This window comes from Acomys russatus, chromosome 29 (assembly GCF_903995435.1).
Source record: "Acomys russatus chromosome 29, mAcoRus1.1, whole genome shotgun sequence".
Classification (NCBI taxonomy): domain Eukaryota; kingdom Metazoa; phylum Chordata; class Mammalia; order Rodentia; family Muridae; genus Acomys; species Acomys russatus.
The window spans coordinates 35416245-35439428 of record NC_067165.1 but is presented as its reverse complement, the minus strand read 5'-3'; the positions used below and the strand labels follow the sequence as shown (position 1 = coordinate 35439428).

At 49.1% G+C, this 23184-nt stretch overlaps 1 protein-coding gene across 1 annotated transcript; it reads right to left on the bottom strand.

Moving 5' to 3' along the window:
* Positions 1-1164: 1164 nt before the first annotated feature.
* On the bottom strand, positions 1165-22728 carry Sdhb (succinate dehydrogenase complex iron sulfur subunit B). Its single transcript, XM_051171254.1, has 8 exons — positions 22561-22728; positions 13296-13429; positions 9759-9844; positions 7967-8103; positions 7195-7311; positions 4509-4610; positions 3176-3298; positions 1165-1365 (listed from the first exon to the last, which is right to left on the bottom strand). Exons 1-8 carry the CDS (start codon positions 22630-22632, stop codon positions 1288-1290), a joined length of 849 nt encoding a protein of 282 aa, XP_051027211.1. The 5' UTR covers positions 22633-22728; the 3' UTR covers positions 1165-1287.
* Between the last annotated feature and the right edge of the window lie 456 nt (positions 22729-23184).

Genomic DNA, 23184 nt, shown 5'->3' with positions numbered 1-23184 from the left:
TTGTTGTTGTTTTTGTTTTTTCAAGACAGGGTTTCTCTGTGTAGCCTTGGCTGTCCTGGACTCACTTTGTAGACCAGGCTGGCCTCAAACTCACATCAATCCATCTGCCTCTGCCTCCCAAGTGCTGGGATTAAAGGCGTGAGCCACCACACCCGGCCTAAAGTTACTGTCCTTGTAGGGTGGGACCAGGAGACAGAGCAATGAAAAGCAGCTGCCTGGCAAACACCAGGTGATTGCTTGTGTCAGGTCAGAGAAACATCTGGCAGGTGTTTCGGAACTTTGATGTAAGTGACTCCATTTTGAGTTTAGTCTGGTCTGTTGGGGGAGGGGGACAGTACAAATAAGAATGGTGTCCTGTAACTTTCAACACGGGATGGTAACATTTGTTACTCGGTGGTTGTGAATGCTGGGGGGTGGGGGTAATGCCACACACACGCTCACCTACACACACTGGATGGTGTCCACTACCATCACCTATCATGGAGTAAGAAAGCAAGCACACCTGGCATGAAGAGAGCTTTACATAGTCGCACCTATAGAACAAATGCAGGATGGAGAATTCAAAGGCCTTTTACTTTTCCTATTTTCTCCCTAGACCTGGTCTCACTATACAGCTCAGGCTGGCCTGGAACTCACTATGTAGCTCAGGCTGGCCTGGAACTCATTATGTAACCCAGGCTGGTCTGGAACTCACTATGTAGCCCAGGCTGGCCTCAAATCCTCCTGCCTCCGCTGTTATTCTTCCCTCTATTGTGCACTGCTTACCCAGCATCACTCCCTATGTGGTAAAAAGCAGCGCCGGGGTAGCTGTGGTGGGAACTCGAGGTCATTTGTGGGGCTCATCAGCTTACAGCCGCCCAGGTTCACTGCTGTGTGGGGAGAATCTCAAACCTCCCTTCCATGGTGTGGGGAGACTGACCAGTATGCAGTCCTGAAGACTGCGCACGGCCGCTAGCTAATTCTATTGAGACTGGGAGTGTATGCCCGTGAGAAGGGCGGCACAAATCCTGTTTTACAGACAGGCAAGGTGGTGCATGCCCCAGCCCTGCTACCCTCGACACTCACCAGGGCTCAGGTCTGGAGCCCTGCCCACCTCTTCAGGAACAAGGATCCCTGGTGTCTTCACAGTCCTTGGCAGCAAGGAAACAGTACAAGGCTGCTTTTGCTAATAATGTAGAGTAACATCTAGTTCTGAAAATGTTTATTATACATGCTGTATTCACAGAGAATCCAGGTGCCTGACGGGACTCAAGTCAGAGCTAACAGCCACATTCAGCTTGGAGAGGGTTAAGCCAATGCCCTCTTCTCCTTGTAGGTTGCCATCATCTTCTTGATTTCGGCAATCGCTTTCCCTGGATTCAGACCCTGGAGGAAAGAGGACAGTATCAGTACCAGTACAACGGGAGGGAACAGAGGTGGCTAAGCCCCTTCCCAGAAGGAGTGGTGTGCAGATCCAGCCCCTCAAAACCCAACCAATTTGGAAAGAACAGCGCTACCCCAGGGTTCTGTTGTGCTGACTCCTGCGAGGTCAGCCCAGGAGGCAAACACGCCCATGGCAGGCAGCAAGCACACTCTGACTCCGCAAGATACCCAGGGCAGTGTTTTCTCTAGGAGCATAGGCGTGGTCAGCATTCAATGGACACCACTACCGCTGTCAGTAAATCACTCACTGCAGAGACTACATACTCTCTCTCTCTTTTAATATATAATTTATTTTTTACGTTTATTTGTGTTTGGCCTGCATGTATGTCTGTGTAAGGGTGTCAAATCTCCTGGAACTAAAGTTACAGACAGCTATGAGCTGCCATGTGGGTTCTGGGAATTGAACCTGGGTCTTCCCCGAGACTGGAACAAACAACCCTGGGAACACTTTGCATCTTGAGTCTGACTGGTCGATGCAGCAGCTCTGGCTGCGGTATGGCCCAGCTGCTGTAACATCTTTTTGCAGGTCTGATAAGTAACCTAGTAAATGTCAGCCTTGCAAACGTTGGGAGGGAAATGGCGGGGACATGGCAAAGTCAGGCTTACCTGAGATTGGGGAAGGCCCTCTCACTTTAGAATAACCCAGAAAACAAAGTCTTAAAGAAAGGGGGGGAAGGCCGGGTGTGGTGGCGCACGCCTTTAATCCCAGCACTTGGGAGGCAGAGGCAGGCGGATCTCCATGAGTTCAAGGCCAGCCTAGTCTACAAACTGAGTCCAGGACAGCCAAGGCTACACAGAGAAACCCTGTCTCGAAAAACCCAAAAACAACAACAACAACAACAACAACAACAACAACAAAAAAAAAGAGGGGGGAGGGGGTGAAAATAACCCGAGAGGCAGAAGAAGTTCCTCACATATCAGAACACAGCAATCCCCAAAGGACACAGGTGAAAAGGTGCAAGAAAGGCAGGACGGACACACGCACACCGTGTGCTGCACGGCTGGCCTCAGAGGACAGGGCTGCACTCTCCTAAGCAGCCATAGCCTGTCCTGAGACTTGCTGAGAAGCTGGGCCTTTCCAGCAGAAGTCTCCAAGACACACTGGAAATCTCTTTAAACTGCAAAGTGGCTACCTTACAGCTTCCTGTCTTGCTGCCCAGGCCCTGCCTGAAGGGCAGCCAGTGTCACACCTCATAGTTCTTTATGCCCAGTGGCCAACACTGATAGGTCCCATGGTTGGCACCAGATGAGTAGGCAGCCAAACCACAGCTAGCCTAAGAGTTCTCTCTCAGAAATGAGAGCCAGGCAGTGGTGGCGCACACCTTTAATCCCTGCACTCAGGAGTCAGAGACAGGCGGATCTCTGTGAATTCAAGGCCAACCTGGTCTACAGAGAGAATTCCAGGACAGCCAGGGCTACATAGAGAAACCCTGTCTCAAACAAAACAAAAAACAAAAAACAAAAAACCAATCAAACAAGACAAAACAACAAAAGAAATGAGGAGAGAGAGTGAAGACCAAGGAGCTGAAGCACATCAGTGGCCAGAGCTGTGACATGAGCTAAGGACCCTGGCTCCCACAGCCACCTGTTTGCCACAGTATTGGCTTCTGCTCCGGCTCCACATCACCTACAAGTAAGGCCTATTGCTCTTGGGACCTGGTGGAGACTGTAAGAGCCATTCCAAGCTCCAACTGTGAAAATAGGCACTCTAGTCCTTCTCCATCCCAGGTGGCCGTGCCATTCCTGTCCATACCTTGGGGCACGTCTGTGTACAGTTCATGATGGTGTGGCAGCGGTAGAGAGAGAAGGGGTCCTGCAGCTTGGCCAGGCGCTCCTCTGTGAAGTCGTCTCTGGAGTCGATCATCCAGCGATAGGCCTGGGAAAGTGGGGTGGGTTAGCTGAGTCAGTGGCCGGCCTGGACAGGCTCAGCTCAGAAGTGCAGAAGCCTTGCTCTGTAGTTCTTGACCCATCCTGTAGGCAGGCTCCTAACCCTGTGTCCATCCATGGCCGTCACAAGCCTTTGATCCACCTGCGCTTGGTACCTCGGTGCTTAATGATATGGTACTGGGCATCAGCTCATTTCATGCGGTTCCAGGCTCTAATTAGTGAAGGTGGGCTGTGCTAAACGCTCTTTCCTCTAGTTACAGCACCTGTTTGTGCTAGAACCTCCAACTGAATAAACAGATAATTTGTTTGAGCCAGGGTCTAACTGTGTCGCCCTAGTTGGCCTGGAACTCAGAGATCTGCCTGCCTCTGCCTCCTGAGTGCTGGATTTACAGGGATGTACCACCATGGCTGGCTTGTTATTTTAAGGCTAGGTCTAGCAATGTAGCCCAGTCTGGCCTTGCATTTATAATGTCCTGCCTTAGCCTCCCAAGTTACAGACGTAAGAGGCTATCACACCTGTCACAGGAGGTTTGTCTATTTTCTGTCAATCAACACGTGTCCTGAGATTAGCAAACTCACAATGGTTTGCCACAGGGCCCTGGACCAGTTCCTGCTGTGTTACTGAGACCTGTGTGGTTCCCAACAAACTCAGATCCCAGGGAACAAGTGGCATGTGTGAGCCTACCTCATTGCCCATGGCAACACTCCTCTGTGGTCACACAGCCAGTAACTTCCTTTTTAATAGGAAAATAAGAAGCATGATGTAGCCTTCTGAGTTGCCTAACAGTCTGTGAGAAGCACTGACCACAAATCTGAAATGCAGCTTCCTGGCATGGACGGAGGTTCTCTGCACTGAGCTATCCACATGCAACAGGCAATGACAAAATAGTTTCTTTCTAAGCAGCCCCCAGCCCAGCTTCCTGCCTCCCAATGAGAGCTGTCCCTCAAAAACGCTGCACCCATCTACACAGCCTGCAGCCGGGAGATTCAGTTCATGCCTGCTGTAGAGTGGCCTCGCCCTATGGGGTGGATCTCCTCGTTACAAAGGCATAGCAAGGCAAAGCCTCAGATTTGCTGAGAGCCACACGAGCCCAAGGCACTGGATCTCCCCCACTGTACTGCATGGCACTGAACACCGTCCCTCTGCAGCAGGCCACTGTCCTAAGGACTTCTGGCTGCTGGAGTCAGGGAGCACGTACCTGCATGAGAACTGCAGGCCCCAGGTACTTGTCTCCGTTCCACCAGTAGCTGGGGCAGCTGGTGCTGCAGCAGGCACACAGGATACATTCATACAAGCCATCCTGTGTGGAGAGAGAGGAAGTAAGAGACCACCAGCACATTGTAGAGGTCCGGCCTGCCCTGGGTGGGTGGGTGGTTCATTTCCGCCCCCCCCCCACTCCCCCACCTCAGGGTTTCTCTGTACAGCTCTGGCTGTCTTGGCCTTGCTTTGTAGACCAGGCTGGCCTCAAACTCACAGAGATTTACCTGCCTTTGCCTTCCTGAGTGTTGGGATTACAGACGTGCACCATTGCACCTGGCACCCGTGTAAGATTCATTAAAAAAAAAAAAAAAAAAAAGTCTGCAATGAAATGCAAACCTCTGCTGATCAGGAACGTTAGTTTAACAGTGAAACATGTAGATTTGATACTCAGCAACTCCCCTCCTCCTCCTCCCAGACCTAAAAGAGCTATACACGAGGAATTCCCAGCCAGTGTGCAGTCTGCAATGCGGGGCACTGAGGGTCCCTGACAGTCTGTTCAGTGTCTGTCCAGCTGGGCAGTCCTCAAGTTTCCAGTGGCCTCAGTAGCACCCTAAGGTGCTCTGCACATTTCAACACTGAGCCTTGAACTCCAGCAAGGGGAGGAGGGGGTGTCAAAACTAGGGCACCTGAGGCCTTGTGCTGCTGACATCCTGTCTGTAGGCTTGTCATGTGGCTTCATGCCCTCTCTGTGCCTACCAATTTCTGATTTTGACAAAAGGTAGCAAACCAGAGGGGTCTGCATGCACAGGGGAACTGCTAGAGACAGGGCACCCAGACACTGCAACTGAAAAGACCCGCCGGAGGCAGTAGGCTGGCTGCTAGGCTGGATTTGTAGAGAGAGGTCAGCCACACTGTCATTATGCAACAGTAGCGGGAAGGCGAAGCACATGTGGCAAAAACCAGATGTAGCAGAAATAAGTGGCTCAGCTGCAAACTCATGCTTTACAGATAGGAGAGATCTGAGATTGACACACACACACACACACATACACACACGCACGCAAAAAAAAAAAAAAATTAAAAGTAGTTCATTGTATTTTCTTTTTTTTTTTTTCTTTTTGGTTTTTCAAGACAAGGTCAGTCTGTGTTACCCTTGGCTGTCCTGGACTCGCTTTGTAGACTAGGCTGGCCTTGAACTCACAGTGATCCTCTGCCTCTACCTCCTGAGTGCTGGGATTAAAGGTGTGTGCCACCACTGCCTGGTCTTTTTTTTTTTTAATTTGTTTATTTTTATTTTATGTTCATTGGTGTATTGCCTGCATGTATGCCTGTGGGTATTAGATCTGAGAGTTACAGACAGTTGTGAGCTGCTATGTGGTGCTGGGAATCAAACTTGGGTCCTCTGGAAGAGCAGTCTGCTCTTAACCACTGAGCCTTCTCTCCAGCCCCAGTTCATTGTATTTTCAATTATTTGTTACACTGAGCATACTAACTTAGAAAAGCAAATGCTACACAAATGTTTGTTATGTCTCATGTGGTGATGGGGATAGGATTCCGGGCCTGTGCAAGCGAGGCAAGACCTCCACCAGAGTTCCAGCTCTGGCTTCATGCTAGTATGTGTGTATATATTTATTTTTGAGATTCTGTAGCCTGGGCTGGCCTGGAATTGTGTGTCTCAAGTTGGCCTTGAACTCATAAAAAAAACCTTCTGGCTCTGACTCCCAAGTGCTAGAATTATAGGCATGAACCCCCACGCCTGGCTCCCTCGGAGGTACTTAATGAGGAAACCTTTATTATTGGGAATTTATGTTCAGAGGCTTCATTCCTAATAAAGCCACCTCAAGCAATGCTCTCTAGCTGAGAGGCAGGCATGCCCAGCCTGGATTAGAATGTGCCAGAATGTGCGAAGTAGAGATGACAGCGGGCAGAGTGATGCACTCAGGAACACTCTCAGCTGTAGGGTGCTCACTGGACTGGGAGCATCATTGATTGTTTCCATGATGGTGGACCAGACGCTCTCTGTGGCTTTAATGTTTTATGGTGAAGAGGAAGTGAGACAAGAGACACGGACACTGGCACAATAGGGGCCCAGAAAGGAAGGGTGTAATTAAAGTGGGCTCGGTCCACTTGTGGGGTCAGTGTGCCCGCCAATCAGAGAGGAAAGGCCATGGAAAGTCGGATGCTGAACCCTCCACTCAATGTCGTAGCCCAGGACTGGCGTTCAGCTGGCAGAGTGCTTACTGTACAAACACAGTAAGCTGTGGGATGGATCCCAGCCGTGCAGAAACCAGATGAGGCACATGGGAGGTGGAGGCAGGCAGATCACCCTGTGATATAGCCCTGTCTTGAGAAAAAAACTGGCCTGGACTCAAGAACAGCAACTCCAGGAGGCCAGTACCAGCCACACCAGTCAGATGCAGCAGCGCGGTTGGGAACAGACAGCAAGGCTCTACTTCAATCCTGCTCCACCACCACCACACCACCACACCCAAACCCCAAGCCTCCCACCCTAGATAGGCGCTCTGCCACTGAGCTCCACCCACAGCCTGGCAAGCCACCCCTTCCCCGCCACCAGATACTTTCCAATTTCTTTCAGAGCACACTAAGTGTTCTGTGTCATCCCACGGCTCCCTAGACTTCCACAAAGCAACCCTGCACACTATGCCTGCAGGTTTAGCACTGACCAGCTTCTCCCGGTCCTCGATGGACTGCAGGTACTGCTGCTTGCCCTCCTGGGACTCGTCCTTCTTCTTCAGATAGGGCTCAATGGATTTGTACTGTGCGTAGAAGTTACTCAGATCCTGAGGGAAAGGAGAGGGGAGAGGTGAGGGATCAGATCCTGCCAGGGCCTTCAGCTTCCTGCTTGCTATCATCTCACATCCACTTGTACTTTCCCTCTCATGACAAACAGAAACCAAACGCTCGGAGGCTGAGACAAGTCAACGTTCTGGAGGGAACACAGTCAGTGTCAGCCACACCCAGCTGGGAATCTCATCCACAGCAGACATGGTTACTACAGTCCTTTTTCCTGCTGCCTCAAGCCAGGGAAGGTGTCCTAGCCAGCAGTGGGAGGGGAGCTCAGAGCAAACCAAACTACTGTTGCTTTCCCACTTATCTTCCACAACGTTCTTTGCAGTTATGGCTAAATCCTTCCTTTCTGGGTTATCTCAACTCTGAAATTCTAAGGCCAAACAAACTCAGCTGCAGAGCTTCAGGGTCTCCAGGCACACCACCTGTCACTGGGATCCTTCACTCACACAAGCCACATGGGTGTGTACCAGGGAAGGTGCCTCCTAAGTCTCTGGGATACAGTGGAATCCCCCTTGCCATAAACACAGGGAGGGCCTGACCGTTCTATCAGGCCCACCAAAGTAGCCACAAACCCCAGACCTAGCCTGCCAAAGACCACACAGCAGGACACTGCCCCTGCCACAGATGGGAGAGCCACAGACTCACAGGGACTAGATCCTTGATCACATACATATGCGGAAGAGGGTAGATTTTTGAGACTTTGTTGAGGTCCGTGTCGATCCTGCGTGTGCATGCCAGAGTGTTGCCTCCGTTGATGTTCATGGCACAAGAGCCACAGATCCCTGAGAGAGACAGCAGGTGACCTCAGGCCTCCAGTCCTTCTAGGCCACACTGACCACCATCAGCAATTGCACTAACGGAATGTCTTTTCTCCCTTCTCTCTTTCCTGCCTAGACCTCAAACCTGAACCAGGCAAGTACTCCACCCTCTAAGCTATGTCCCTCATCCCCTGAAGCCTCCAGCTAGCTTCTTCCATCTTTGTTTATCCCAGGTTTGCAAGGCTAGAGCAGCTGAGCAGACAGGGGCCTGCCTGAGTTCTGGTTCCCAACTCACTCTGTGTCTTTCCTTGCAGAGTCTCATAACTCCACAACCCCACGCCCACACAGTCACCTAAGTGCCTCCTTTAAAGACACAACAGCTCTGGCTCACAGATGGGCTCCATGGCCACAAATGCCAGCCAGGCTTCAGGGCACTATGTGATTTTGTCTTTTGAGTTTTTAAAAAAATTATAATCATTAAATTAATTTGATTTTTACTTAAAATCATTTTAATACATTTTACCTTTGTTGTATTATCACTAGCAATTATTTTTCTTTTCTCTCTTTCTTTTTTTTTGTTTTTGAGACAGAGTTTCTCTGTGTAGTCCTGGTACTCACTCCATAGAGCAGGCTGGCCTCAAACTCAGAGATCTGCCTGCCTCTGCCTCCTGAATGCTGGGATAAAGGCGTGCACCACCACGCCTGGCCTTTCTCTTTCTCTTTTTTGAGACAGGGCTTCACTATGTAGCCCAGGACTTGCAATAGAGACTAGGCTGGCCCTAAGACTCGGAATGATTTGCCTGCCTCTGCTGCCCAGCGCTCCCCAGCCTCGGCTAGTGTTCTCAGACACACAGAACACTTGTGCAGCTGTTAGAGGAGGGACTTGTCTTCTCACTAGCGCAACAGCTCAGCACGAGGACATCACCCTGGGAAAAGCGCAAGACTGGAAAGGCCTCAGTCAGAAATGGCCATCTCGCTAAACCAAGAGCTCATAATGCAAAAGGCAGCTAGCCTGCCTGTCCTCACTGGTGCTGGCCAGGCCACGGTGGCCGACAGGAACCATGGCATATAGGAACTGCGAGACAGAGTTCCCAAGGGGAATCAGAACTTGCACACAGTTCAAACTTTGGAAGCCATATCCCATGAAAAAGAAGGTGATGCACAGTGAGGTGTGGGGATCACAGGGGTCCTGAGTGCATGTGTGTTGTTGACATGGGCACAGCTGTGACAAGGACTGTAATGCCTTAGACCCATGGAAATGGCAAGGTGAGGCTCGGAGGGATGGCTAAGCCTTCCTTTGGTGGAAACATGAGTGTTTATGAATGAATGACCAGTGTAGCAACCACGGCTTCCTCTTCTCTGATGACCATGACCTAAGACTGCTCCTCTACAGAGACCTCCCTACCCACACTAGCAAACCTCACCCCTGTGCTATATGGAACAACACACTAAGATTCTAGGTTGTGTAGTTGGTGCCCGCCATCTGGGACAGGCATGGCCTACCTGGTCCAAGCTTTACTGTATGTGTCTGTGTCATCCCTACAGCTGTACTAGACTCAGCATCAAGGTCCCCTAGCAGTGCTGCAGCTGCTCTCCAGGGTGTCCCCATCAGTGGCAGCCAAACCTCTTTGGACTCAGAACCCCAGTCCAGGTCTAGTGACAATGGAAGCCACGCTCACCTTCTCTACATGATCTTCGGAAGGTCAAAGTAGAATCAACTTCATTCTTAATCTTGATTAAAGCATCCAACACCATAGGTCCACACCTGGTAGAGAAAAGTGCTCAGCTGCATTTGAAGGTCAGCATCCTTGCTTCACTGCTGCACAATGATCAGGGCACCTGGATGCATGACCCATTTAGCCTCTCATCAGCACCAGAGTTTTTTTTTTGTTTTTTTTTTTTACTTGCTGAAAGGTTTAACTACTACATTGTTTTACTTATTTATTCTTTGTGTGTGTGTGTTCTCCCCTCCCCCCCTTTTCTTTTCTAGGTAGTGATTCTCTGTGTAACAGCCCTGGCTGTCCTAGAACTTACTTTATAGACCAGGATGGCCTCGAACTCAGAGATCTGCCTGCCACTGCCTCTCCAGTGCTGGGATAAAGACATGCACCACCACACCCAGCTTTGTTTTATTATTCTTTTCCTTATTTATTTTTTTTTTAAATACTGGGGCTTGAACCTGGGCCTTACACAAACCTTGCAAATGCTGTACTGTTGAGCTATAACCTCAGCCCTCATTAATTTTTTAAAGCAGGATCTCAATGCACCACCAGGTTGGCCTCAAACTTGTATCCTCCTACTTGGAACACTGATATACTTGGGGCAACAGGTGCACACAACTGTGCCTGGCCCCGCCTTCCAATTGTTTCGGTGGGCTGCAGCCCCCCAAATGCTAAGCTCCAGGAACCACTGAGCTGTACTTCCAACCTCTTTTCCTACCTTCTTAAGGGAAAATCTTTTTTCTTTTTTTGTAAATTAAAAAAAAAAAAAAAAAAAAGAGATTTATTTATTTATTTTATATCTATATGAGTGCTCTAACTGCATGTATACCTACAGGCCAGAAGAGGGCACCAGATCTCATTATAGATGGTTGTGAGCCACCATGCGGTTGCTGGGAATTGAACTCAGGACCTCTGGAAGAGCAGACAGTGCTCTTAACTGCTGAGCCTTCTCTCTGCCTTAGACGACTGGTCTTAAGTCTTTTCTTTTTGTGTTCCAGGCTAATCTCAAACTGGAGATTCTCCTGCCTCAGGCTCCTGAGAAGGCTTTAGAGAAACAAAAACAACCTCCAACCATAAGCACCTGATCTAGGAATCTCCCTGGCAGCCCAGAGCATATGCTGACTCTCAAGGGCCCCACAGTTCTCGGAAACACTTCATTTAGTTCGAGCTCTAGTTTCTCTTGTGGTTTCTACATCCCTATGAAAACTACTTTACCATGCCTCTTCAATTTGTCTTTTTTTTGCAGAGGCGGAGGGGGAAGGGTGCCCTGGAACTCGATTTGAGGACCAGGCTGGCCTCCAACCCTCAGAAATCTACTTGCCCCTGCCTCCAGAGTGCTGGGATCAAAGGCATGTGCCACCACTGCCTGGCTCAAATTTTCTACTGTGGTCAGAGTAAGTACTTTTGGAATGTATGGGGATTTATTTTGTGGCCCAAAGTCTTGGTGAGCATACCATTCACATTTTGGTACTGTTAGGTGTGGGATATCAGGAAAGGTGACTGACAGCAGGTGCCAACAACTAACTGTTTTACTTCCCTGCAGATGTGCTGCTTCTCTTTCTGTTTATGTGTGTGTGTGTGTGTGTGGTGTGTGTGTAGAGGAGGAAACTGAATTACAATCCCCTGCAAGAGCAAGTGCTCTTAATTGCTGAGCCATCTCTCCAGCCCCTTCAAAGAATTTGTGTATGTATGTGTACATGTGGAAGTAAGGTCAGCCTCAGGGACTGGGCCTCAAACACTGTGCCCACCTTGCTCTGTTGAGATAGGGCCTGTCACTGAAACTAAAGCTATCAAAGACGAGGCTGGCTGGCTAGTCAGTGATCTGCCTGTCTCTGCTTCTTCAGTGCTGGGATAACGGGTACATGCTAGCCGTGCCCCACTTTTTCCATGTGTTCTGGATTTCACATGGGCTCAGATGCTGAGCATCTCTGCAGCCCCTAACCTGTATTTGCTTGCTCATTTGTTTGAGACAAGGTCTCACATAGCTTCGGCTCGACTTGAATTTGCAATGTAGCTGAGGATAACTTTGGAACTCTTTTTTTTTAAAGATTTATTTATTTATCTATTATGTATACAGTCATCTATCTGCCTGCATGTACAGCTGCAGGCCAGAAGAGGGCATTAGATCACATTATAGATGGTTTGAGCCACCACATGGTTGCCAGGAATTGAACTTAGGACGTCGGTGCACTTAACCTCTGAGCCATCTCTCCAGCCCCCAACCTTGGAACTCTTGTCCTTCTGCTTCTCCTGCCCAAGCGACGGGATTATGCCTAGCCAGTGTGCTTCCTTCACACGGTCTCTGTGGAACCGGCAGTCCTGGATCCCACCCAGCCTGACGGAGGAATGTGAATGTCTTACTGTTTTGAGAAGGTGATCAACATGGCAGATTCAAGCACTGGAAAGAGTTTCTAACCGAATTTGGGGTTGGATTCCTCCTTGACTCTTTCCAGGGTCCCCATACTTTCCATGTTCTCTGCTGCCCCTGGTTTTGGTCTTTCTGTTGCCATGAGGCTAGGGCCTGACCTCACTGAGATTTATGCAGCTAACTCACTCAGTCACCCATCCCAAAAGTCTGCTCCCTGCCAGTCAGTTCCTGGTGCCCTCAGTCCTTCTGTCTACTCCCTGGGGTTGTCCTGATGAAAGCCTGCTCTATCATCACTGGAGGGAAGGGAGGCTTTCCTTTTATTTTTAATCCTATAATTTTAGCCACGTATTACTGAAGTGGGTTTCTTTCTTTTCTCTTTCTTTCTTTCTTTCTTTCTTTCTTTTTCTTTTATGTATATGAATGCTCTATTTTCATGCACACCAGAAAAGGGGATCAGATTCCATTACAGATGGTTGTGACCTGCCATGTGGTTGCTGGGATTTGAACTCAGGACCTCTGGAAAAGCAGCTTGTGGTCCTAACCACTGAGCAATCTATTGAGCCTGATTTGCAAAAAGTTAATCTTCTAATTATCTGTCAATATTTTTAATTTTCCATAATAAGACAGTTAGCTAACAGCATGCTGTGGGGCTGAGGACATGGCTCAGCTGGCAGAGTGATTATACTGCATACTTGAAGCTCTGGGCATAGTCTCCAGACTCATAAACCATACCTGTCATCTCAGAATTGGGAAGGTGTAGGAGGAAGGCCAGAAATTCAAGGTGTTCCTCAGTAAGTTCAAGAACAGCCTAAGCTACAAAAGACTCTCTAAGGGGGTGGAGTGGGGGGTTGAGAGAAAGAGAAGGAACGGTTCAATGGTTGGTTTCTGGTACTTCTCAACTGGACACCTACCTGACTTTAAAAACAGAATCTAAAACATTAGAGAATCAGATTTTACCACATCAAATTATGAGCTCTCCTTTAGAGGGGGCACAGCTCAGTGGTAAACGGCGTGCTGAGCAGGCATGAGGCCCTGGGCTCAGTCCTCAGCACCGCAGACCTACCCTGAAGCAAGCGAACCCTCCCACCCGTCTCCTTACCAAGCACTTGGCTGGAACAGACACTCACTTATTCAGATCAACCTCATAAGTCTGCATCCGGGGTTTGTCTCCACTCTTGTCTGGGTCCCATCGGTAAATGGCAAATTTTTTGACTCGGGGAGCTGCAGCAGCAGCTGTCTGTGCTCCTCGGCAGACCTGAAACTTGAAAAAGCCAGAAAAAGGAAAAAGAAAAACATTAAAAACTGCAAGATGCTTCTTCACTTAGCTGGTACAATAACTGTATTTTTGGGCACACAGCTTCCTTGGAGGGTGCAGTCACCAACACCCAGAAGACATTAATCTTTTGATAATTAGTGATATGCCTGCCAGCCAGGGTCCAGGGGCTAGTGACAGGCCTAAGCAAAACAGAGAGAACCTTCATTTTTACAGAAAAACAAAATGGTGACCTACAGTGAGATGGAACATACAAGACAAAGTACACAGAGTGACACTGAGGATGTGAAGCCAGCATCTGAGGAAACGCAGAGATCATGGGCTGTATGCCTGGGGTTGAACTGGAGCCCGATGAACAGGGTGTTAGGAAGCCGAGGGGACAGCAGGTGTGAGGGTGTGCAGGCAGACATGTGCATCTATGCGGCACAGTGTGCTAGGATGCGGGAGGCTGGTGTGAGGATGTAAACACATCTAGCTGGGTTCATTTTATCCTGGGAACCATGGAAAGCAGTGAAACTTCATTTGGGATATGGTCTCATACGTGGTCCAGGCTTCAAACTTTTAATCTTCCTGCTTCAGCCTTCTAAATGCTGGGATTATAGGTGTATGCCACACAACCAACAAACAAACTTTAAAAAAAAAGAAGATTTATTTATTATTATGTATACAGTGTTCTGCCTGCTTGTACACCTGCAAGCCCGAAGAGGGCATCAGATCACATTATAGATGGTTGTGAGCCACCATGTGGTTGCTGGGAATTGAACTCAGGACCTCTGGAGGAGCAGTCAGTGCCCTTGACCTCTGAGCCATCTCTCCAGCCCCTAAGCAACACAACTTTAATCCTGGTGGTGACATAATGTTGTGTTGTGGCTGTGTGTAAGATAACAACAGTTAAAAAGGGAGATCTGAAGAAAGCAGTCAGAATCCATCAAAACAAGACTCTGTGGGCAGTGAGATGGCTCAGAGGGTCCGAGTGCTTGCCGTGCAAGTCTGGAAACTTGAGTTGGATCCCCAGAAGCCATGTAAAGGTGGAGGAGAGAACTATGGAGTTACCCTCTGAGCTCCATGTCCACAATGTGCCATGTGCCACCTTCCTCATCATAGACACACAATAATAATAAAAACATTATTTTTTAAAAACCCTAACATGACAGCCATGGTGGTGGTGCGTGCCTTTAATCACAGCATTCGTGAGGCAGATCCCTGTGTTCAAAGTCAGCCTAGTCTACACAGACAGATCAAACTAAACCAAAAACCCAACATGGTAACATTTCGAACTGGCCTAGATCTGAGGATGGTGGCACAGGCCTATAAACCCCAGCACTTGGGAAGTGAGGCAGGAAGATTATGAGTTTGAGGCCAGATGAGGCTGAGACCCTGTATTTAAAAAGAGAGGAAAGCACCCCACCCAAACCCAGTGGAAACTCATGTCTGAACACAAATGCAATTAGGGAACACACATGTTCTGCTCTGTGATGACTCTGCTACATCTCAGCAAAATAAAGTCTCTGCTCCCTGAGTCAGACCCAACCCCATACCTCCCATGCTAGCTGAAAACTACACACAGGGGAAGATGACCCTGAACTCAGATGCTCCTACCTCCACTGCCCAGTGCTGGGTCAGCAGCCATGTCCCACAATGCCTGCATTATGCAGTGCCAGGGACGATACAGACACGGGCCCAGCTTTTACGTGGGTTCTGGGGAACCAAACTCAGGTCATGAAGCCTGTATGTGTTTTTCCCTGCAGAGCCATTTGTCTCCCTGATCCCCCTTTATCATGTGGCCATGAATGTAACTTCTGCGTGCTGGGGTTGTAAGTGTAGGCCACTTTGCCTAGTTCATGTGGTTCTGGGACTAGAACTCAGGACCTCACACATGGTAAGTGAGCACTCTACCAACTGAGCTACATCTCTAGCCTTGTTTACAAGATACACCCTAGAGGGGCGGCGCCAGCTGCGTTTTACACTCTCAGCCTCTGTGCACAGCAGTTTGACCCATGCTTAGGAAAGACTGAAGCAAAAGCTGAACGTCAATTACACTACATCAAAGTGTGACTCATTAAACCCAACATCATTTAAGCGCACAGACTGCTGCAGTGCAACCTGTATGAGGTCAAACCCACGGCTCTGTGTGCATCACCTGGATGCTGCTCCCTGCCGTCCCCCGTAAGCAGGTGAGGCAGGGGCCACAGGTTTGTTTTTGTTTTGTTTTGTTTTTGCGGCCTTGCTATCAGGAGGGGTGTGTTGGTGCCAACACCAGTTACAAATCAACTCTCAATCTGTCTACAGAACGATACAAAACACATCTCAGGGTGGCCAGAGCACTTACGACTCGCAGGTTAAAAAGGACTCCATTATCTGAAGAAGAGAACACATGAAGAAGTCTGGTGTGGTCAAATGCCCATGACCCCAGACCTTAGGAGGTGGCAGCAGAAGGATCAGGAGTTCAGGGCTATCCTGGGATCCATGAAACTGTTGCCCGATCCCCATCCCCAAGAAAAAACTAAGTAAAGATGGAAAGTATGTCTCACAACCTCATCGATCTGCCTAGGAACCAAGGAAAGTTGTTTCAGGGAAGAAACCCTACCCTAATGCCAGCTGGTGTACTTCCTTGTTTGTTCACTTGAGACAGAGTCCCTGTGTGTGTGTGGTCTAGGCTTGTCTCCTGCAACTCCAGCGGTGGGATTCCAGGCGTGTGCTACACTCCCAACTATCCCGTGGCACTTCAGAGGAAGTGAAGACAGGGAAGGCAACTGAAAATGTGTGCTCCAACCATCTCTGCTTGTTCCCTCACTTTGGTTTTATTTTTCTTTATTTATTTTGTTACGTAGGACATAAGCCATTACAATATATTCACTGGGTAAGAACACGATTTAATGAGTTTGAACAAAATAGTATTTCCACAGTCAGACTATTTTCACCCATCCAAAACGGTCTCTTCATCATCATCCCATGGCCAGCTTTTCACTCAACACACCAGATGTTTGCTGCGTGGTGGTGGCACACGCCTTTCATCTTAGCATTGGGAAGGCAGAGGCAGGTGGATCTCTAAGTGTGAGGCTAGCCTGGTCTACAACGCAAATTCCAAGACAACTATGGCTACACAAAGAAACCCCACAAAAGTTACACAAGTTACTGGGTAGGTGTACAGTTGTCTGGCTTTAAAAATTAACCTGGGGCAGCTGGGATAGTGGTGCAGCACTGTGAAGCGAAGCCTCCCAGTACTCAGGAGACAGAGGTAGACAGATCTCTTTGAGTTCTAGGCCAGGCTGGTCTACATAGTGAGTTCCAAAACAGTACATAGTGAGACCTGTCTCAAAACAAACAAACAAACCAAAACCCCAAACCTGGGGCCTGGAGAGATGGATGGCTCAGCAGTTAAGCTGCTCACAATCACCAGTAATTCCATCTGTAGGGCATCCTACATCCTCTCCTGGATTCTATAGGCAACTGCATGCATATGCATATATATGTATATGCATATACGTGTACACACACACACACACACACACACACACACACACAATCTAAAAATACAAATAGAAACAGGTCAGCCAGATGGCTCAGTAGAAAACCATGTGCCAGGCCGGGTGGTGGTGGTGCACGCCTTTAATTGCAGCACTTGGGAGGCAGAGGCAGGCGGATTGTTGTGAGTTCAAGGCCAGCCTGCTCTACAAAGCAAGTCCAGGATAGTCAAGGCTACATAGAGAAACCCTGTCTCGAAACACCAAAATCAAAACCAAACCAAAACCAAACCAAACCAAAACAAAAAACAAAAAGAAAAAAAAAAAAGAAAAGAAAAGAAAAAAAATCAAGCCATGTGCCACCAAGCCTGACAACCTGAGTTATATGTCCAAACCCATGTAAAGATGGGGAGAACTGAATCCTGCAGGGTTTCTTCTGCACACGGAGGGACCTGTGTACCCCCACACATAAAATAAATAACACATGATAAACATCCGGCAGAGCTACATCAGGGACAGTGAGACCAGACACAGAACAGTGGCTCCCAGGGCCCTAGTGCTGCCTGTTCCGTCACAGCCACTTCTTCATCCTCACGCCTTAGTACTCAGCAGCCACCATGTGCCCATTCTCCTGTTAGCTACCACCTCAGTTTATATAAATGTTACATCTTACTATGCAGCCCAGTCTAGCCTTGGACATGTGGCAAGCTTCTTGCTTCTGCTCCTGTGTGCTGAGACAGTCTCACACATCCAGTTATGGCCCCACAGTGCTGAGGGCCAATTCAGCACCACTCAGAGGGTAGCTCAGTCCACTCCCTCTAGGCCTGCTGAAATAGCAAGTGACCTGCAATGGTGCTTCACGTCACCTTCCTCCTATTTAAACACTTGTTTCTACAAAGACATATGATGGAACACACTTTTCACAAAGGACTAGGGTTAGACTGAAATTCATTTAGGATTATTATTATTATTTTTTTTTTTTTGAGATGAGGCTTCACATAGCTCAAGATGGCCTCAAATTTACTATGTGGCCAAGAATGAACATAATACCCTGATCCTCCTGCCTCATCCTTCCAAGTGCGACACCAGCCATGACTAGAAATCAGCTAGAATCCTGTTGTTTTCAGACAGGGTCTCACATGGAGCCTTGGCTGTCCTGGAACTTGCTAGTAGACCACACTGGCTTTGAATTCACAGAGATCTGACTACCTCTGCCTTCTGAGTGTTGGAATTAAATGGTGTGTACTACCAAGCCAGTCTATTTTATTTATTATTGTTGTTGTTGCTGTTTTGTTTTTTGAGATAGGGTTTCTCTGTGTAGCCTTGGCTGTCCTGGACTTGCTCTGTAGACCAGGCTGGCCTCGAACTCACAAAGATCCACCTGCCTCTGCCTCCCAGAGTGCTGGGATTATAGGCATGCACCTATTTTAGTATGCTTGGCTACTTAATTTTTATTCGTATGTATGCAGTGTGTTTGTCTGTCTGGGTAGTGCCACATGTGTGCAGGTGCCTGAGGAGGCCAGAAGATGGCACTGAATATGCCACAGCTGGAATTACAGGTGGCTGTGACAGGACAAGGGTGCTGGGAACTGAACTCAGTAAGTGTTTCTCGGAGCTGAGCCATCTCTCTAGTCTGGGATTTGTGGTTTTCAGAAAGACGGGCTAAATCCCAGTATGCTTATGTGTGGAGCACAGTGACAAAGGCAAAGCAACTACACATCAGTGAGGGGAGAATTAGTGTGGGCCTGGTGACTAGTGAGACACCAGGACAAGGGGCGTGCTGGCCTGAGGATAGGCTCATGGGCCACTCTCTTGAGAAGCCTGTGTCCACTCAAGGGGCGCACGTGTGTGTGTGTGTGTGTGTGTGTGTGTGTAAAGCTTGTCTCTCCCCTAATGTCTGAGCCTAAGTCTATATTAAAACTTTTTTTAATAAAACACTTTGATTTATTACGATTGTGCGCATGACGCCAGTGCTAAGGTGTGCTCTTGTGTGGTCAGAGGAATGCGCTGCAGTTCCGTTCATTCCTTTCGCCTTCATGTAGGAAGGCGACTGGGACTCAGATAGTCAGTTCTGAGCAACACGCATTGTCACCCACTGAGCCACCTCTTTGGCTCTTGGAGCTTTTCCTAATACACTCCACCTTTGCTTTTAAAGAAGACTGGTGGACGGGGAGGAGGGGCAAAGTGTGAGACTTTGTTCTCTCTCTCCCTCCCTCCCAGCAACTTCCAAGTCCCTCATGGGAGTGGAGACTGCAAACACATTTGCACTTCAATCTATGACTCTAGTGAGTCACAGGCCTCATGTTATTCTGACTGGCAGATGGGCATTCTAGGTGGCTTTGCCCTCCTGCAGTTCACAGTCCAGATGAAGAAATAAGGCCTTGCTGCTGACAGTTAGCCCATCGCAGCTAAACACTCACAGGCAGACCTGCAGTCCTGGTGCAGAGCAAGCCCAGGAGACCCGGAACCCAAACCTATAGCCCCGGGCAACACAGCAGGCTCATCACAGGGCTCGGGATTTTGAGTACAAACATACCTTCCCACAGCAAGGAGGCCTCTCTCACTATGTATTTTTTGTTTTGTTTTGTTTTTTCGAGACAAAGTTTCTCTGTGTAGCCTTGGCTGTCTTGGACTCACTTTGTAGACCAGGCTGGCCTCGAACTCACAGAGAGCCGCCTGCCTCTGCCTCCTGAGTGCTGGGATTAAAGGCGCGCGCCGCCTCACCCTGCCTGCCTCTCTCACTATTACTGCCCTTAGAGAGGCAGGCAGAGGTCTCTCCTGAAATCCTAACACTGACCAGTGAAACCTTCTCTACACATCATTCTAGAAAACCCTGACTGAGACGTAGAACTCACTCCTGCTGGCAGGGCTCTTACAACTTAACCATTGCCTCAGTAAACAGGAAGAGGCTGGGAGACAAGGTCACTGAGAACTGTTAACTGTTAACCTATCATGAGGCTCCTCCCCCCCCCCTTTTTTTTTTTTGGTTTTTCGAGACAGGGTTTCTCTGTGTAGCCTTGGCCATCCTGGACTCACTTTGTAGACCAGGCTGGCCTCGAACTCACATCGATCCGCCTGCCTCTGCCTCCCGAGTGCTGGGATTAAAGGCATGCGCCACCACACCCGGCTCAAGGCTCCTCCCTTTCAGCAGCCACTGATTGCCTGTAGCTCTTTGATTAGGGGTGGGGCCTCATGGAACTTCTCCCATTCGTGTTGGCATGAACTGGTGTTGTCATTATAAATCCAATCCGAGTTCTCAGCCCTAAACACATGTTATGTATAAGGAACTCAATAGTGCCTCGTGTATGTTATGTATACATACAAATGTTATGTGTGCATGTATATACTTAGCAATGATAATTAAAGAAGTCATGAATTAGCCCGGCTTGGTGGTGCCAGCACTCAAGAGGCAGAGGCAGGTGGATCTCTGTGAGTTCAAGGCCAGCCTGGTCTACAAACCCTCTGAGTCCAGGACATGCTACACAGAGAAACCCTGTCTTAAAAAAACAAAACAAAAAACAAAACAAAACAAACAAACAAACAAACAAAAAAAAAAAGGAAGAAGAAGAAGTCGTCATGAATTTGAGACGGAAGGAGGAGCATGGGAGGAGAGGAAATGTCCTAAATACAGTACTCACGCATGAAATTCTCAACAGCAAATAGAATCATTAACTGAATCCTCAGGATTTCAGCCTGAGGCTCTGGTAGGCACTGTCAGTTTTTGTTGTTTCTTTTTTTTTTTTTTTTTTTTTTTTTTTTTTTTCGAGACAGGGTTTCTCTGTGTAGCCTTGGCCATCCTGGACTCACTTGTAGACCAGGCTAGCCTCGAACTCACAGCGATCCGCCTGCCTCTGCCTCCCGAGTGCTGGGATTAAAGGCGTGCGCCACCACGCCCGGCTCTGTTGTTTCTTTGAGACAGGGTCCCAAGTAGCTCAGGTTGGCCCTGCACTCCACACACTCCTGACCTTGCAGCCTCACCCTCTTGAGTGCTAGGATGACAGGTGTGTGTCAGTGCACCCGACTCAGTAACCCTCCTATTCAGAGAGAGATGCATAGGCCAGCCACTGCTGGCACACATACCTTCATCTCTGAGTTCGAGGCCAGCCTGGTCTACAGAGTTCCAGGACAGCCAGGGCTACGCAGAGAAACCCTGTCTTGGACAAACAAACAAAGAGAAGATGTAGAGTGAAAGCTCTGTCAGCTCAGATCCGGCGGGTTGGAGAGAGCTGGGGTTACAAGACGGTCAAATGTATACTGCGTTATGCAGCCATGTCAAGCAGTTTAAAACGAGAGAGCTCAAGTAAATTCAAGAAGAACTAATATTTCTATATACTGACCATGTACCAGGATCTGTGCTAAAGAGTTTTCAAGTACTTTACTTAAAATCTGTTGCAGGGCGGGACGTGGTGGCACACATCTTTAATTCCAGCACTTTGGAGGCTGAAGCAGGCAGATCTCTGAGTTTCAGGCCAGGCAAGGGGGCACAGAGACCCTATCCAAAACAACCAAACCAACAACAAAACTATCATAGGCTGGAGATATGTCTTAGCAGTTTGGAGAGGAGGATCCGGGTTCAGTTCCCAGGACGCACATGGCAGCCACACTCACCTGTAACCCCAGTTCCAGGGAACACAGCTCCCCTGTACTGCTCTCCATGGACACATGCAAGCACACACTCCTACACATGAATAAAAAAAAATCTATAAAATAAAAAACCCACAACAAAACCTGCCCTGGATCTACTGGTTTAAAAAATGGGGGCAAATGAAGAGCTTTTAAATCCCCAAAAAGGTCTCGAGTTCCTGTTGCCGACCTTTGACGGGCTGTCCAGGAGGCCAGAAGAGGAAGCCGACTGAACGCGATTTGTAACTGTTTAGTCCCTTAAAATCAGCAAAGGTCGTTTCTCTTGCCCTTTCTAAATCCTTCCACTGAGAAAGCACACACACCTGCAGTGTGCAGCTCCCCGAGGATCTACGGCACGTGGGGGAGCCCTATGGCAGAGCTACTACAGCGCTATAAACAAAAGCCGCTCCAGGCTCTCTCTGCCCGTCATCCCGTGCCAACTGTCTGCGATCAGTGTCACTACACACCCTTGAATTAAACACGCTTCAGGGAACCGGGTTTTGCCTGCATCTGTCCACAGTCCGCACCTTTCGGGGGCTGAGTCGTTTTCTTCCATCGTCCCTTCCCTCTGAGGGTCAAGTGCACTGCCCTCCAGAGTACACCGCCTCTGACCTTAAGCCATCCAGATCAGGATCGGGGCGACACGGTCTCCCGGGTCCCACCCCCCTGGCATCCCGCAGGCCTCCCTTTCACACAGGGCTGGCTGGTCGAGTCCAAATATCTGGATTTGATTCCGGGTTCCAACAACCGATCGCTTATCGTATGACCTTGAGCAAATTCGCTTGCCCTCCCTGACCTCGGCCTTTCCGAAGATCTTTTCCAACCTCCGCCAAGGCCGCTACTCTGCGGCGACGGTGAGGCGAGGGATGGCTAACTGACAGCATGGATGGATGCTCAGGAGCTGCGCGCAGGTGATCAGTCCTTTACTGAGACCTGGACCCGGGCTCCCTAATGCCTCTCCGCGGCTTCTCCACCCAGGCAGCCTCGGTGACCCGCACGGCTCCCCCACTGAACCACGGCGCCGGGGCTCACCTGCAGGCTGACTCTGCCCAGAGCACTACCCGTGAGGCCGCGCTTCAAGGAGACCCGGACCACCGCCGCCATCTTGCCTCCTGACGTCAGCCCCACCCTTTACCCTCCGGCATCCCATCGAACACCGCGGTGGGAAGCGGGCCTCTCATCCTGAAGCCCTCTAGCTGCCTAGGCGCCAATGAAGGGAAGGCGGCTTCCGGTTTCCCGAGCGAGCGGACGGAAAGCGCGCGCGTGCGTAGTAACGGTCAGCGGAGCGCATGCCCACTGGGCCTCCTATGTTTTGTTTTGTCTTTTTTTTTTTTTTGCCTCCCGTGTTCTTAAGGTGACCTTCTCTGGGGTCTGAGGGGCGGGGAGGCGGGAGGGTGGGAGGATCCTGGAGAGGCGGGGCAAACACCAGGAGGGGCGGAGGTTTCTAACGTTGCTTGGGGCCATGATTTTTTTTTTTAGAGTTATTTGTTTTATTTATTGCATATGAGTGATTTATCTGCAGAAGAGGGCGTCAGATCTCATTACAGATGGCTGTGAGCCACCATGTGGTTTCTGGGAACTGAACTCAGGACCTCTGGAAGAGCAGGATTTTAACCGCTCTCTACTTGCAATGTTAGATGTCAATTATCTCTGACT